Source organism: Muntiacus reevesi, chromosome 6, assembly GCF_963930625.1.
Source record: "Muntiacus reevesi chromosome 6, mMunRee1.1, whole genome shotgun sequence".
In the NCBI taxonomy this organism is placed as follows: Eukaryota; Metazoa; Chordata; class Mammalia; order Artiodactyla; family Cervidae; genus Muntiacus; species Muntiacus reevesi.
Genome location: NC_089254.1, coordinates 81,884,475 through 81,900,365, shown reverse-complemented (window position 1 = coordinate 81,900,365; position 15,891 = coordinate 81,884,475). Strand labels below are relative to the sequence as shown.

The window sequence follows — 15,891 nt, the reverse complement described above, 5'->3', positions numbered from 1 at the left end:
GTTTCCTTATATCATCATAAAGTCCTTGCTTTCCAACAGACACGGTTATAGCAGTTATACTGATTTATATTACGACCCTAGTAAACATAAATTTGCACTGTATTCTGTTTGCTGTAGGATCAGAAGCTTATGATAGGTGCAATGTTCCTCACCTTTTAAAAGTTTCAATAGGTTATTGATAAGAATGAAGTTATATCTCACCCTCAAGGCAAACAATAATGAATTTAAAATCCCATTCCTCTTAATATAGTCATTTACTTTATCTTCAAATTGTATTCTATTTTAATGCTTGATTTTTACTTTTGTGTAGGAGTTATCATTTTTTGTATTAGCATGCAGTTGATATGTATCTTGTACAAAATCCACAGCTATAAAAATATTTTTCACTGTACCAAAAGCCATGTTTTCCAAAATAATAACTTTTAAAGTTATAAAAGCTCGAGCATTTAACTGAGAACCTTAGATGCTATGGTAACATTGGAAAGTTCATTAGATTAATATGAAAGTAAAACTGTCAAAATACTGTATTAAGTATTAACTGAAGTCAAAGTTCCTCCATTTTACCTTTAATTGTTTGACAGAAGTATGAAGAACAGTCAGATCTTTTATTATTTTGTCCTTGGATTCACAAATTCTTCTTACTCAGAGTTATCTGGATAAATTAGCGGTAGCTCTCAAGTAAAGTGAATTTTGAGTATGTTTTGAAGAACATTCAGGTAAAACAAAGGTAAAATCTGAGCTCTATGAAATACACATCTAAAACATTCAACTTACCTCCAGTAGATGAGAATACCCACAAGAACCACTAGACAGATAAAAGTCAGGGCCGACACGATCACAAGGGGTATAACTGCCTTCTTCTCGGATTCCAGCCCCTCAGCTAGACCAATACGAGACTCATGGCTACTATTACTGGCCTCTGTAGTCAGAGAAAATTGAGAAAGTTGATATTTAAGCTTGAGGAAAAAGTACAACATTTTTCAACCGAATAACTGCAATCTTCTCGCTGTTGCTTACCTTTAAAATTTCTCTGACCCAAAGCTTAAAAAGTAAGGCAGTTGCAAAACAAATGAGTCATAGGTGTGAAATATACAGTGTGGGGAATTTAGTCAATAATTATGCAATATCTTTATGGTAACTAGACTTATTGTGGTGATCAATTTGAAATGTTCAGAAGTATCAAATCACTATGTTGTGCAACAAGGACTAACATGGTGTTACAGATCAATTATACTTCAAAACCAAACAAACTCATAGAAAAAGAGATAAAAAGTAAGTCAGGCTATCAGAGCTGAGGAACTATAATATCCAACAAAGATTGGTAACCAGGAAGCATAATATTGCCTTGAAAAACTTGTGAAAGGGAAACTAAAGTATTAAAATAAAAACTAATCAGTTTTTAATAAAAATGATCCAGAAAAGCAATGCTACTTATTGAATTACCATATATAATCTTGATTTCCCAAAGTGAATTGTAGTGGAAATATTTTTCATCCCACAGTTAGATAAACAATTAGGAGCAATTAATAATGTCATAAAGATAGACTCTTAGGATAACTCTTCTTACATTAAGATAACCCTTCAATCCAGCAAACTTTAAAATTTAGACATGTTATTTTGAATTCCCCTCTTGTCAACTGTTTTTCTCTATCAAAAATAAAAATTTCTTTGCATGTGAATTGAAAGAATGCACAGATCTAAGACATTCTTTTTAAATACCCAAGTGTAAATTATGAAAAAGTCTAAATTCTGTCCTTGGGTTATTTCAGAAGACAGCAAATAACTATTGTTTTGTGACAAATCAGGTACATTTTTGTTCTAGAACTTTCAAAATCACTGCAACCAAAGCTATCTAAGTTGTTAAAAAAAGTTTCAGAACTTCAGAGTCTCAGTGACCAGTCACAATTCCTCCCTTCTACTTTGAGGTGTGTGCAGTGGGAAATCAAGATTATTGTACCGCAGAACCCTAACAGGATGCTACAAGAAGTTGACACTGCTACAAAGGAACAGTCCTTATCCTGTCCACCTGTAGGATCTCTGGAGCAACTAAGTTTAAATTCCTCATCAGAGTCTACCTTGCTCCCAACATATATGGTACATTTGGTATAAAAGTACCTTGGTAAAATAAGTACCTTACTCTTAGTGATAGACAATGGGAATTAATTTAATTGAAAATACTATCAATTTAATGGAAAATATCTGAGGATAAATTTGACAGTCACAGATTCATAAATAGAGCACTGAAATATGTCTAACTGGAGAGAATGTGAGAGTTAAAATGATAGATTCCTTCTGTAAAGAGAGGTGATGCAGAAAGGGTCAAAAATTTAATCCACATATAGGAAATGCATCAAAGGATTATAAGTGGCAACAAAATATTCCAAGATGTGTATTTTTATAATTACAGAAGCATTTGTAAGAAAAAAATAGAATTCAAAGTTGTGACTGGAAATAATGAAACTGTATAAAAAGTGGGAATATTGTAAGTCAACCGATCCTTAAGCTGTAGTCAATATCCTTATGAAAGAAGGCTAAACTTCGCCTTCTATTACATTAATCATACACTCTGGTCATTACCTTCTGTGGGGAGGCTCATTCAGAAGCCTAAATAAACCGAGTCTGAATGCACTGGTATTGCTTTATGAAATTTAGGAAAGCATTTTGTTTTGTACACAATTGTCTTCTCATTTTTTTTCTATTGTTACAATAGAAAGTTTGTGGTTAATAAAGGAAATAATCCACTTAGCAAAGTCTCTGGTACCTAGAAATTACAAATGAAGGTTAGTATTATTATCTATTTCAGTCATTCTTGAAATAAGTCCCCCAAAATAGTGGCATCGGCATCACCTGAAACTTAGAAATGTATATTTGGGGCCCTTCTCCAACCATCCCAAATCTACTGAAAAAGAAATTCTATGGGTAAAACCCAGCAATCGATGTTTTAACAAGCCCTCTGGGAGATTTTGATCCACATTAAAGTTTAAGAACCAATGATGTACATTAACTTACATACAAAGTGAGTTTATATAATTTCACTAGTCTTCAACGACCACAAATATTCACTGCAGTAGGCACATAGTTGTCTATGTGCCTATATATATATATATGTATGTATGTATTTAGATGTGTACACATCTCACTTATATATATGTACATACATATATATATGTCTGATCAAATATGTGATACATATGTCAGATATATAACATATAATATATGTAACAAAGTACAATATATATATATCATGCGTACTATGTACATGCATTATACACACACATGCACACACAGAGTCTTATATGTAGACTTTACTCATAAGTTCTCTGGAATGTCTGATTTTAAAACAAACCTTTTAATTAGGGAATTAGAATGATAAAGCCAAGATAATTTCATATAATGAAACCTAAATTTTTTATATGAGATATCACATGAAAGTAAAAACAATCAACTGGCTGCTTTGTATACTATAATGAAGAGCAACTAGTTATACTGCTTTTTATATTCATTAGTTGACACTAAAATATGTTTGGATATGGCTCAATAGTATATATGAGTTACCTAAATGATAAGGCAAGAATGTGCTAATGATCAGGAAATAAAGAAATAAGAATAATATTGGTTTACAAATTAAGCATTACATATATTTATATATATTCTATTGTTCTCAATCATGAAAATGTAGTCTCTAAGAGACAGACACCAATGACACATGTTTCCAGTCTGAGTTTTTTTTATTAACTTTCTGTGTGACCTTGATCAAGCAATCTAGTATCTTTAGGACTCAGTCTATGCATTCATAAATGGCAGGTACTAATATCTGTCTTATCTATATTATTTTGAGGAGCATGTCTTATAAATTATTCTACATTCTAGAAATAGGTAATAACATGGTAAGTTTCAGAATTAGTCTATATGCATTTGATATAGAGGCATTTTCAATTATTGGATAAGACAAACTACATATGATTTTTTAGATATGTTTTAAAAGCAGGCAAGAATTTTCACCTATATGATCTTATTTATGTCATCAATTATATTACTTGATGCTGTTAGATGATATATTCATATTGTTTTCTCCCCATCAATAGGAAAACATCCTCAAATTAAATAAATCTAGTTAGTGCATTGACGAGAAAATGCAGTAATTTTAGTCAGTAATTCCAGGTTTGACATTTTACAGTCTATAGTCTTTCCATAACAGAATAATCTAGCAATAACATATAGATGATGTCACTATATAATAAGATAGAAAAACGGATGCATTCCTGATGTTTTCTTTTTAAATCAATCTAATAAAAATGAAAAAACCAAAAAAACTATAATTGAAGCCAGATAACAATTCATATATAAGGCAATACTAATGAATATGGTGACCCATGAATTCATTACTTATTTTCACATAACAGAGTTTAACTGTTGAAAACTGGAATGCAATGATAAGTAGGTATCAAATCAAAATGTAGAAAAACTTCTCTATCAAAATGTACACGCTTTTAATTGCTGCTGCACTGAAGGAAAAGTAAATAACTCATTCAAGGAAAGGAAATAACAAAGAGGAAAAATCTTATTATCCTAATAAGATTGGTATCTATGTTCTGGATTTTAAATACCTACTTTTACACAATAAGAGTGCAAGATGTTACTTTATCTTTTGACTCACTGTTGAGATTTAAATATTTTTCATTGTTCATTTTTTTTAAAATGCCTTAAAATGTAATAAAAGCAAATTATAAAACTTAAGATCAAGGCAATGAAATTACCTAGTATTTCATATTCTTAATGGCATTGAATATCCCCTCTCTGCACCGCCCCCCACACTGGCATCTAAAGCAAACATCTGTATTATATATGCTGCAAGCAATCTGCTGGAAGAAACATCTGGCTATAAATTAGTCTGCATAAAATACATTAACAAATGAAATGCATTTCTACAGAAAATGTTCTTGTGTTGTACACCTTGTCATACAATACCTATACATACTATGCATATTAATGGCCATTATTTTAACTTCTTAGAAAGGTATGTAACAAGTATAAAGTAGAAGGTATTTTGTTAGTTCACACTGCCCTCTTTAGGCAACATTAAGGCAATCAAAGAGACATTCTTAAAAAATTAAAATCTTAAAAAAAAAAATCTTACCATTAAACTTTCAAAACTTAGCAACAGAACTTTTTTCTAAAGCCCCCAGTCTGATGTGGATGTCCAAAATATCTAACTCCTTTCCACTGGGTGGGTCAGAGAGAGACGCATATGTCATATTATATCACAGTTTGTAATTCGATAGATTTAGTTGGCAATGTAATTTAGAATATGCATAAATATTAAAACTAAAATCATCCAAAATACACTCCAATCTATTAAAGAGCAGTGTACTAAAAATGTATTATGCACACATAATTGCTCTCACATGTAACAGGCATCTTGTGGAATATGAAAAAACTGACAATATAAATCATCTTATCTGTTTTGGAGAGAGTTAATTTAAGGACGAAAACACATTCAGTATTTCTTTGAAATAAGAAAAAAATCAAATTTTAAAACCTGTAAATTGATTTATAAATATCCTGACTTTTAAAAATGAAGGCCATTTTACCAAATATCTCTTTCCAAGATTTTTCTTTCTTTCTTTCTTTTTTTGAGGCAGAATGCCATTACACCTATCCCTTGGATGGATAACTAACCTGCCTCTGAAATGTTGAACACTTCTGAATGCCCGCTAGTAATAGTCGGTGTTGAGGACTGTGGGGATCCAGGAATTATTTCTGAGTCACCTGTTTCCAGTACCCCATCACCATCTTTTTCATTAATATCAGGAAAACTGAAATCTGTGGAAGTTTCGTTATCATTAAGGCTATCTGAGGCACCTTGCCCTGATCCACTCTCTTCATCACTTGTAAGAACTGCCCAAGCTTTAGATTCTGGGCTGAAAGGAAGCAGGGCATTGTGAGTCTGAACATCGTTTTCCTGTTTTCCATCATTGTGCTTCTGGGCTGGCACATTTGTTGGTGGTGATTTATCAGGACTTCTGTCCATATCAGTCTGATTGTCTGATATAACACCTGTGATTTTATTTCCTTCTTCAGAATTCTCAGATAGTGCATATGAGATTGGGTTATTCTGATCCACAGAACTGTTCTGCTGGGTGTCTGAGTCATTCATTACCTTTTCCTGTGATTCTCTATAGGAGAAGCATGACATACACCTATTGATAGATAAGCCATCTTTATCTCTGTCATCATAATCATCATCACCGTAATCATCAATATCACCATCGTCACCACCACCCACCAAACTGGCATCAGATCCAGTACTTTGAATTGGCTCAGAAGTTGTTCTCGAAGGAAACAGCAACTCGGTTGTGGTTACAGAACCATCCTTGTTGGGAGAAATGGCTGAAATGGAAACATACACATTTCCTAAAGGGACAGAAGGATCAACAGTTACAACTGGATCAGAAACAACTGTAGGAATACCAGCCAGTGCCTCATCAGTGACAGGGCCCTTGGTGGAGGTGAAGACTTCATCAGAATAAACAAGCTTACTTATAAGCGTATCTGGTGGTACAACTGATAAAACAGGAGTCGCAAATGCATCCCTTCCTTTTGGAGGAAAGACCTGGTTAAGCTCCAAATTGGCAGTTTGGAACAACTCATCATTACGGGACAATGAAGGTACCGTTTGGTGGGAACTTTCACTTTTATGCAAAACTGGTTCAGAATATTTCTCACTTGCATAAGAAACGGTTAAAGCTTGAAGTGAAGCAGCGTGCGTATTAGGAGTAGGTGATACATCAGAGATTGGTACAGATGGAGAGTGCAGCGTATTTTCCCTTGAAGCGGCATTGGATGCCACGAGATGTGATACTGTAGAACTAATGTGCTCAACCTTGGGGGTTTCAACCACTACTGGGTCACTAGGCACAGCTGGCAGATCAGTTTTAAGCAACAAGTCAACACGAGAAGCCTGAAAGGAAGGTTGCAGCAATACTTCAGTACTAAAAGAAGCTGAGGGCTCATAAAGTAAGAGCTGAGTTGAAGGAGATAACATTTCACTAGAAGTAGGGTCAGAGGATGCTGGCTCTGAGTGTGCACTAAGCGCAGATTTAAGCGCAGTGTCACCAAATGCTTGAAATACAGCGTGTGAAGACTGAACCGGAAAGTTATTTTCTGGAATTTGACTAATCTCATGATCATAAACCTTAGTGGCAGTTAAAGCAAGAAGCTCTGGGAGGATGCCCTCTGGGCTAGAAGTGGAAGTAGAGGATTCCTGTAAAGAGGCATTCAATGTATTTACATGGTCATACAGGTCAGGCATGACTGTGCTTTCAGAGGGGTAAACCAGGTCACTGAAAGAAGAAATGTGCCGTTCTGTCTCCTCTCCGTGTATTGTGTCACTTTTAGAAAGTAGCTTGTTATCGTCACCAGACATAGAGGTTGGATATGTAAACTCTGCTACAGAAACGGGTGAAGACATATTAAGGGCTGTCAGACCGTCTGTGTCAGGCACAAAAAATTCACTATCAGAGGAGGCTCCAGACCACTCCCCGTCACCTGAGAGGCCCTGAGTGGGCTGCAGCAACGATGCACTTGGGGTTACTAAGGGAGACTCGGGCATCGGTAGGTGGTGGCTAGGGCTGCTAGGTAAGGAACCCTGTACAGAATCACGCCCAGGTACCGCAGAACTCTCAGAAACCCTGAAGAGGTGTTGGGAGCCCTCCTCATTAGTTAAGGCATAAGAAGGTTCAGGCCCTGAAGAACGTGCATGCATCAGGACATCACTGCTGGATGCTTCAGCTGGAGAAAACATAAGCGTTTGATAAAGGACAGCAGGCTTGCTAGCACCAAATTCCAAGGTCTCCGAAGCAGCACGCGTAGTGATCTGATGCGACATGGCATCAGAATACGGAGCAAGGCTGGGCTCTAATAGCAGATCACCCCCAGCCACCGGCAGAGAAACATGCAGGGGCCCCTGATCGCTCTCAAGAGCTGCAGTAACTTGCGGAAGGATCTGAGAGATCGTATACACACGGTGAAGCAATTCACTACTGGAGGAAGCGGAGGAAAATGGGAGCAAAGGCGCACCATCAGAGGAAGACAGGATGGATTCGAAGGACACACCGACACTGGGAAATACAGGTGTAGCATGCAAGGCCCAATCACTACTTGAAGCAGCAGGGGTAGTGTTGAGGGTCTGGTTGTCAAGCAACAAGGGGGTGACTAGAGGAAGGACTTCACTACTGTAGGAAGGTTGGAGAGGTGCCTCACCATTGTAGACTGGTTGAGTTGTCTGCGCGTGTACCACGTTGACGGTGGGGGCCGAATGGTATTGTCCGGAGGACGGAGTAAAAGCGTGAGGTGTCGCCTCAGTGGGGAAGTATGCAAAGGTAGAATACTGCGGCATTCGCACATCTGAGACCGAGGGGCCCTGTGACGGCAGTGGGCCCGGAGGAGAGGATTCTGTTGTCCTCTCAGATTCGTCACTCTTCACGTCGGTGTAATTAGTCTGGAGAAAGCTCTCTCTACCTGACCCGACATCGGGCAGCGTCGTCACGTCTGTCGTACCAGGAATCCACACATTTCCATCAACGGAAGGGTCCTTGAGAGATTCTTCCGAACCTGAGGAGGCTGAATCTTCCGAAGCATTTCTCGCAGATTCTGGGATAAAGACATCGTATGTGACGGCCTCTGGGTTTTCTGAGGGAAATAATACATCGCCAGGGGATGTGTTCTCGGAGACGAGTGGCACAGCGGAAGTTGCAGGACTGGAGCCGGAAGAATCTTCGGCTCCTGGATCGAGCTTGAAACTGGTCAATAAACTCTCTTCCTCACTGATATCAGTAGATACCTCTTGCGATTCCGTCGTAGACACTGTATCTGAATATTCCACCATCCCGGACAAGTTCATCTGTGGAAATCGGAGAATGGTTTTAGAGCCGTCACTTGAAGAGGCTGAAGTGCCTGCCTGAGTGAGAGGGGGAGGCTGGGTCACAGTCTGTGAAGTCGAAAGAACGTCTTTTTCTGGGTCTAATTCAGTGACTGGCTGGGAAGTGGAATCTAAAGATGTGTTGGGAATATCACTCTTTCCAGAGAACCCGCTTCCTCTTGCTGGGGAGCGGTTAGTCTTGGCCTCGTTGTATTTGGTCCACACTCGGTTGTAGTTTGTTGTGGTAGAAATCTGGGGCTCCTTTCTCCTGATCTGGTTTGTGGCACCGTCTCTACCAGGATTCACAGCAGTGTCTCCTTCCATGTCCTTTCCCTCTTCTTCTTCCTTTGAAAAGCAAGTAAGATTTAATGGGATATAAGGAAATTAGAGAAAAATTAATTTATTTTTAGTTCTACCATTTTATTGCTGCCAACCCATCTCCGTCCACTCTTCTCATGCCTGCGTGCTCAGTCATGTAACCCCATGGACTGCAGCCCTCCAGGCTCCTCTGTCCATGGACTTTTCCAAGCAAGAATATTGGAGTGGGTTGCCATTTCCTTTCCATGAAATCTTAATAATAAACTGCATTACACTGTGATTCTTCACTTATGGGATTTTGGAAACTTCTCATAAAGCACCACCCCCCTAGAAGACACACCTCTATCTCATAACCAGTATTATCTACCCTTGAGGGAGAGTAATTCAACTCAATGAAAATATCTTATTTATGGCTGCTTTTTAAAATTTTACTTTATGGAAGTAATTAATAGATATCACAGCTTTGAAAAGAAGACATGGTGTAGTGCTAATTACTTACTGAGAATGTTATTTAACATGGTATTTATTTTCTTGTGTTTATATTTCTCTGTTCAGTTCCTCTGACAACATGTTAAATAATAATTAGCTTCTTGTAATGCAATGGTGCCCCACTCCAGTACTCTTGCCTGAAAAATCCCATGGACGGAGGAGCCTGGTAGGCTGCAGGCTATGGGGTCCCTATAAGTCCGACACACTGAGAGACTTCACTTTCACTTTTCACTTTCATGCACTGGAGGAGGAAATGGCCACAAAGTCCAGTGTTCTTGCCTGGAGAATCCCAGGGACGGGGGAGCCTGGTGGGCTGCCGTCTATGGGGTCGCACAGAGGTGGACACAACTGAAGTGACTTAGCAGCAGCAGTAATGTAAAAAGGCAATGAAACAACTTATTTCAAAGATCAAAGTACTTGTATATTCAGACTATTTGTATGTATTCAGAATACATCACAATTTTAAAGCTATCCTAACAGGAAAGTTTAAGACTGGAAGAGGTTTTTGCTTTTGTTTGTTTTTGTTTTAAATACTTTTCCCTAGGAGTTCATCTTAAACCTAGACAGACATTTTTAACAACTGGTCAAAATATGGTCCTAGTTCTAGTCATTTAATTTTGTGTTTCCTTTAGAAATACCAATCAGGTGACCCGGTCTCTCGTGGGCACTTAGTTACTATGATGGCCCAGGAGTGATCTGTCTAGAGGTTAACCAAAACCCATGGTTTCTTTTTATTTAAACTGTACATATTATAATATGTCTAATCACATGTTTAAAACATTGAATTGCCAAACATATTAAGATATGATATTTTTTGTTCACATGGGACATGAATTTGTCAGTTTTGTAGCACTGGATCTTTTAAGGTCATGCTCCTTGAAAAAAAGAAAAAAATGACCAAGTACAAATTGGTCAGTGAGAACCTGACCAATATCAGTAGAAAGAATCTGAATCTTAAGCCATGTGTGCTCATGAGCTTTTGTCTCAGACACACGGAAAGCTATACTTATGAAACACAAGATTTCAAGCTTTATGACTGCATTGTTATCTACAGCTTAATTATTCAGTTGGTTTAAAGTGGTTTTGTTTTTTTTTTTTAAATCTTAAGGCATATACGACAACCCTGAGAAGTGAATCAGCGTTAATGCTCTGGATTGTATCAATGCTAAAATGGATATTCTCTTAGATTCCCCAGATCCATTTCTTCCCTAGTGGTATTACTGGATAAGATTTTGCATTCTGATTGATGCCATGTTCACAAGGACAACTAGGAGATCTTACCAAATAATTTCCTGAAAAAATATTCCCCTCCTCTTCAAACCCCAAAAACTTCGCGCAAAACGAAATAAGAAGAGTTTGCCTCGACTCACTCTTGGTGGAAAACACTCTTCTTTCCTTGGAAGTTCTTACAAACATTTGCTTTATAATCTGATCCAGAGTTTTGGTGAGGATCAGTGTTAACCTTAGCAATATGTAGTTTCTGAATTCTTTCTCACTTTTGTAAATCTGGATACTTGCCAGTATTCTGGTATCACACCACACTCTTACCCTCTTACCAAGACTTTTAAACTTCGCTCTGCTCTATTCAAACCTCCATTTTCTTCTCTCCTCCTTCTCAGCAGATGGTTTTCCTGATAACAGAGGCAGTAGAAGCAACCAGACAAAAGCTCAACTCTTCCTAGCATTAAAACATCAAAACCCACCAGGACCAACCAAATCCACCTTTTCTCTTCTCATCCTGTTGTAACTGAGAGTGGTTGTTCTACTTCCTTTCTAGTTTCTGCATTTGTGTTCTAATCCATTCTCTATCACCCTCTCAGGAATTGAACACAACTATTGCCCTCCATTTTGTATTTTCAATTTTGCTTTCTTAAATGGATCGTTCTTACCAGCTCAGACCCTGATCTCTCCTATTTAAAAGGAACATAATGGAAAATCTCTAATTCAACGCCTAGAGTATTCATTTTACCTCTCCCCTTTTCTTCACAGTAAAGTTCCCCAAACACAAGTCATCTATCTTCTCTATATCCTCTGACAATTTCTTTTCTTTAGAACCTTTATTTTTTGGTAAGTTTTTTTCTTTTTTTTAAATCTTCGTTGTGCAGCATGTGGGATCTTAGTTCCCTGGCCAGGAATTGAATCTGTGCCCCCTGTATTAGAAGTATGGAGTCTCAACCACTGGACCACCAGAGACTAGAAGTCCCTGATCTGACAATTTCTTTCAAATTCCATGTAATATTGCTTCTCTTCCTCTTTGCTTATTATCCCACACAATCCTCCTTTATCATCCTCCTACTATAAGCTATGTAGACTTCTATAACATTGTTCTTAAAACATAATGCCAGTCACCCTTTATTCTGTTACATTTTTGGGGAATAAAAACTATACACACACAAAACACAAATTTCCCTTTCATCGCTGTGAGATTCTTAGAATCTGATGAAGGTGATGGACCTTTCATTAATCCACCCAACTAAGTCCTGTATATCTCTATGGGGTCACACTGTCTCATGTCAATGTTTCAAGAACATAAGATTCATGTTCTATGATTACTTTATACATACATGAAAATACAAATATTTTAATGGACACTGTTTCCCATAAAGTCTTATTAAGTTATTGTGAATCTTTCCTCCTCTATGGTTTTGATGTGGATCACACCTGTTATCCTTTATGATATCTATTAAAATTTTTTATTGAAAAGCCTTGATTGTGCTGGAGATACTTTGTCTTTCAAAGTCAAACATTCCTATTGGAAGAAAACTTGAGGAACATTCCCCAAACTATTCATTTCCACGTTGTTGTTGTTGTTGTTTAGTTGCTCAGTCATGTCTGAATCTTTTGCGACACCATGGATTGTAACCTGCCAGGCTCCTCTGTCCATGGGATTGCCCAGGCAAGAATACTGGAGTGGGTTGCCATTTCCTTCTCCAGGGGATCTTCCAGACCCAGGGATTGAACCTGCATCTCTTGCATTGGAAGGCATATTCTTTACCACTGAGCCACCAGGGAAACCCTTATTCAGGTTTAAAACCATTACTGATACATTCCAGGTGTTTGCCAACTTCTATCATTCATTCCTGCATGAATTGATGAATGTGAATAGTTTTATGAACTGTTGTTTGTGTCCCCTCTAAATTCACATGCTGAAACCCTACCCTCTCAAAGTGACAGTCTTAGGAATTGGGGCCTTTGGGAGTCATTAGTATTAAATGAGGTCATAGGTGGAAGCCTCATGAATGGGATTAGTGCCTTTATATTGAGTCATGAAAGGTTACTTCTGCTTTTCTCTACCATGTGAGGACACAAGTCTGCAGTCTACAACTGGAAGGGTGTTTGACACACATCACACACACACACACAGATATGCTTAGCTGAATTCTGTTGTGAACTCTTGATGAAATGTGGACTGCTCATTTTGCTAAAATAGTCTTTTGTAAGAGAGAACTGCCATAAGATAAAAAATCACTGAGGTAATGGTTCATGTAAAAACACAACGTAACCACTATTTACTGCTAGATAAGAATATTACATTTTCATAAGTTATCAGCTCATACACATATATATACTAATGGACACATTCATACTACCATTAACAATAGAAAACCTGGATTTAACATATTATCTCAGTTCTGATGAATAGCATATTTGGGCTTAGGATGAAATATAAGATACAAACAGTCATTTTCTATTTCAAAAATTAAGACAATGTTAAAATTTATAAATATCCTTAAAGGTCCATTTACTTAAAGGGCCTTGTGTTGGCAACAGACTTTATAATATGTGTAGTTCAAACAAAAATAATCAAATTAAATGGGCAAAAGAATATATACTTAATATTTTGGCTCACATTTATTATCAATCTATCAATCACTGGTTAAGTTAGTCAAAAATAAGCTGTAGCAACATTATGAATTGCTTAAATATTACTTTAGTTTGTTAGAAACATCTAGAAAATGAAAAAGTTCCAATTTGCAGTTACAGTTCATAGCTATCATTATATTTAAAGTTCATCATTTTTCTAATTATCAACAAACCTTTCCTATCTCTTTTAAAAAACTATACCAATTAAAGTGTCTTCCAACTTCTTGATAAAAATCATGCTATTAATTATACATTAATCTACAAAGCTCAGCAACTAATCCTACAACCAATGAATCAGGCATGCAACACGAACTTCTTATTAATGCAACATCTGAAACCTAACCAATAATTCAAAATAGACTTTTTAATATTTAAGCACTTGAATAAAAAAAAATACGTTACCTTGATTATTTCTTCAGTTCCAATTAATTCGGGAAAGAGGTCAAGTTCTACAAAATTAAAAACAAAATTATTAACATTTTTATTCAACTATTTCAGCTTTATTGGTCTACTTTTGGATGGAAAAAGAGAAAAGAAATAATACTGGAAAATACAGAATTGCTCAAAGAAAATTTCAAATTTAAGTTTTCAAGACTATTGAACATTACATAACACAGCACTTTGTAAACATATAGGAAACTGCACTCAGAACCTTGACTTCTATCCTCCACTCCAACTCCTTTCCCTATTTCCACCCCAACGGTGATTGAAACTAAGAAGGAAAAGAAGACAGTGAGACTGATATTACTGGGTGCAAAGAAACCCAAGTAATTTTTCATCAGTGCAGACTTACTGCTGATAAAAGCATAGCTGGGAAAATGCCAGGGGATAAGTGACAGATATTCTTATTCAACTACTTATTCCTTAAGGTCTTCTTCTGACTCAAGGTCAAATAGTTATTTTTTAAAAATTAATTAATTTCTGGCGGTGCAGGGTCTTCAGTTGCTGCGTGAGGGGCTTTCCCTAGTGTGCTGAGCAGAGGCTATACTGTAGTTGCGCTGCACGGACTTCTCTTGTTGCAGAGCAGGGGCTCTAGAGCGTGGACTTGGTAGTTATTACACGTGGACTTTGCTCAGCAGCATGTGGAATCTTCCCGGACCAGAGATCAAACCCACGTTCCCTGGATTGGCAGGAAAATTCTTAACCACTGCCCCACCAGGCAAGTCCCAAATAGCTCTTTTTACTCTTCGGATTTGGGCTCATACGTATTTGTACACAAGGTACTGTCCCAGGTAAAACGAGAATGTTTTCTAGCAGGTCCAGCCTGGATTGGCAGCAGGAAGGACACATCAGAGTGATTCCCATCACTTCTTCCCAGGGATACTCAACTAATACTGCTTATGAAAAGCGTGTAAGGACCAGGATCATTTAAGTCTGACTTTCCCAACTGGACAGAATCAGCATATTTTATGTTGCTGTGCTGTGCTTAGTCGCTCAGTTGTGTCTGACTCTTTGCGACCCCATGGACTGTAGCCTGTCCATGGGGATTCTCCAGGCAAGAATACTGGACTGGGTTGCCATACCCTCCTCCAGGTGATCTTCCCAACCCAGGGATCAAACCCAGGTCTCCCACATTGCAGGCGGATTCTTTACCATCTGAGCCACCAGGGAAGCCCATGAATACTGGAGTGGGTAGCCTATCCCTTCTCCAGGGGATCTTCCAGATCCAGGAATCAAACCAGGGTCTCCTGCATTGCAGGTGGATTCTTTACCAGCTGAACTACCAGGGAAGCCGAGTCTGAGGATAGCTCAATCCTAAAACAAGGCCCATCAGTAAGTGTTAGAAAAGATTAGAAGCTACTAATAGTTCTCTCTCTCCAACAAGGATATCTAGGCCCTCTGCCAAGTTACTGATGGGCTTGAGGACCACTTGTCCTCACTCTTCATCCAAGCTGCATCAGGGAGACAGAAGATAGGGTCACTATTAGGGCTTGAGCATTATTACAAACATACCCTTCTTATTTCTTATTTTAGAGAATCTATTCCATCTCCAAAGTTTATGCTTTTCACTATCCTGAAGCTGCTTATGTCCTATTTTTTTTACACCTCTGTAGATCCTCAAAGGAAATGCATGTTCTACAGATTTTTCAAAGGCATAAATGAACTAACATTAAGTATTTATCAAATCCAGGCCTGTTTTATCATATAGACTGTCTTGGGTTTATTTTCACAATAAAACTTCTAGTTACTAAGAAATGTAAAACTATAAAATACAGCAATATGCTTGAATTTTATTTAGAAGAGAATTCAAGTAAAATATAGAAGCCCAGCCCCCATGAGGTTTTAGATAAAATTAATAC

The 15,891-nt window shown here is 37.5% G+C and overlaps 1 protein-coding gene across 1 annotated transcript in view; it reads right to left on the bottom strand.

Moving 5' to 3' along the window:
* Positions 1–15,891, bottom strand: part of PTPRZ1 (protein tyrosine phosphatase receptor type Z1) — a 201,092-nt gene that overhangs the window by 41,204 nt on the left and 143,997 nt on the right. The window contains exons 12-14 of the mRNA XM_065938486.1: positions 13,994–14,040; positions 5,680–9,265; positions 775–919 (exon numbers count right to left, since the gene is read on the bottom strand). Of these exons, the coding sequence (XP_065794558.1) occupies positions 775–919; positions 5,680–9,265; positions 13,994–14,040 (3,778 nt within the window). The remainder of the gene's footprint in view (positions 1–774; positions 920–5,679; positions 9,266–13,993; positions 14,041–15,891) is intronic.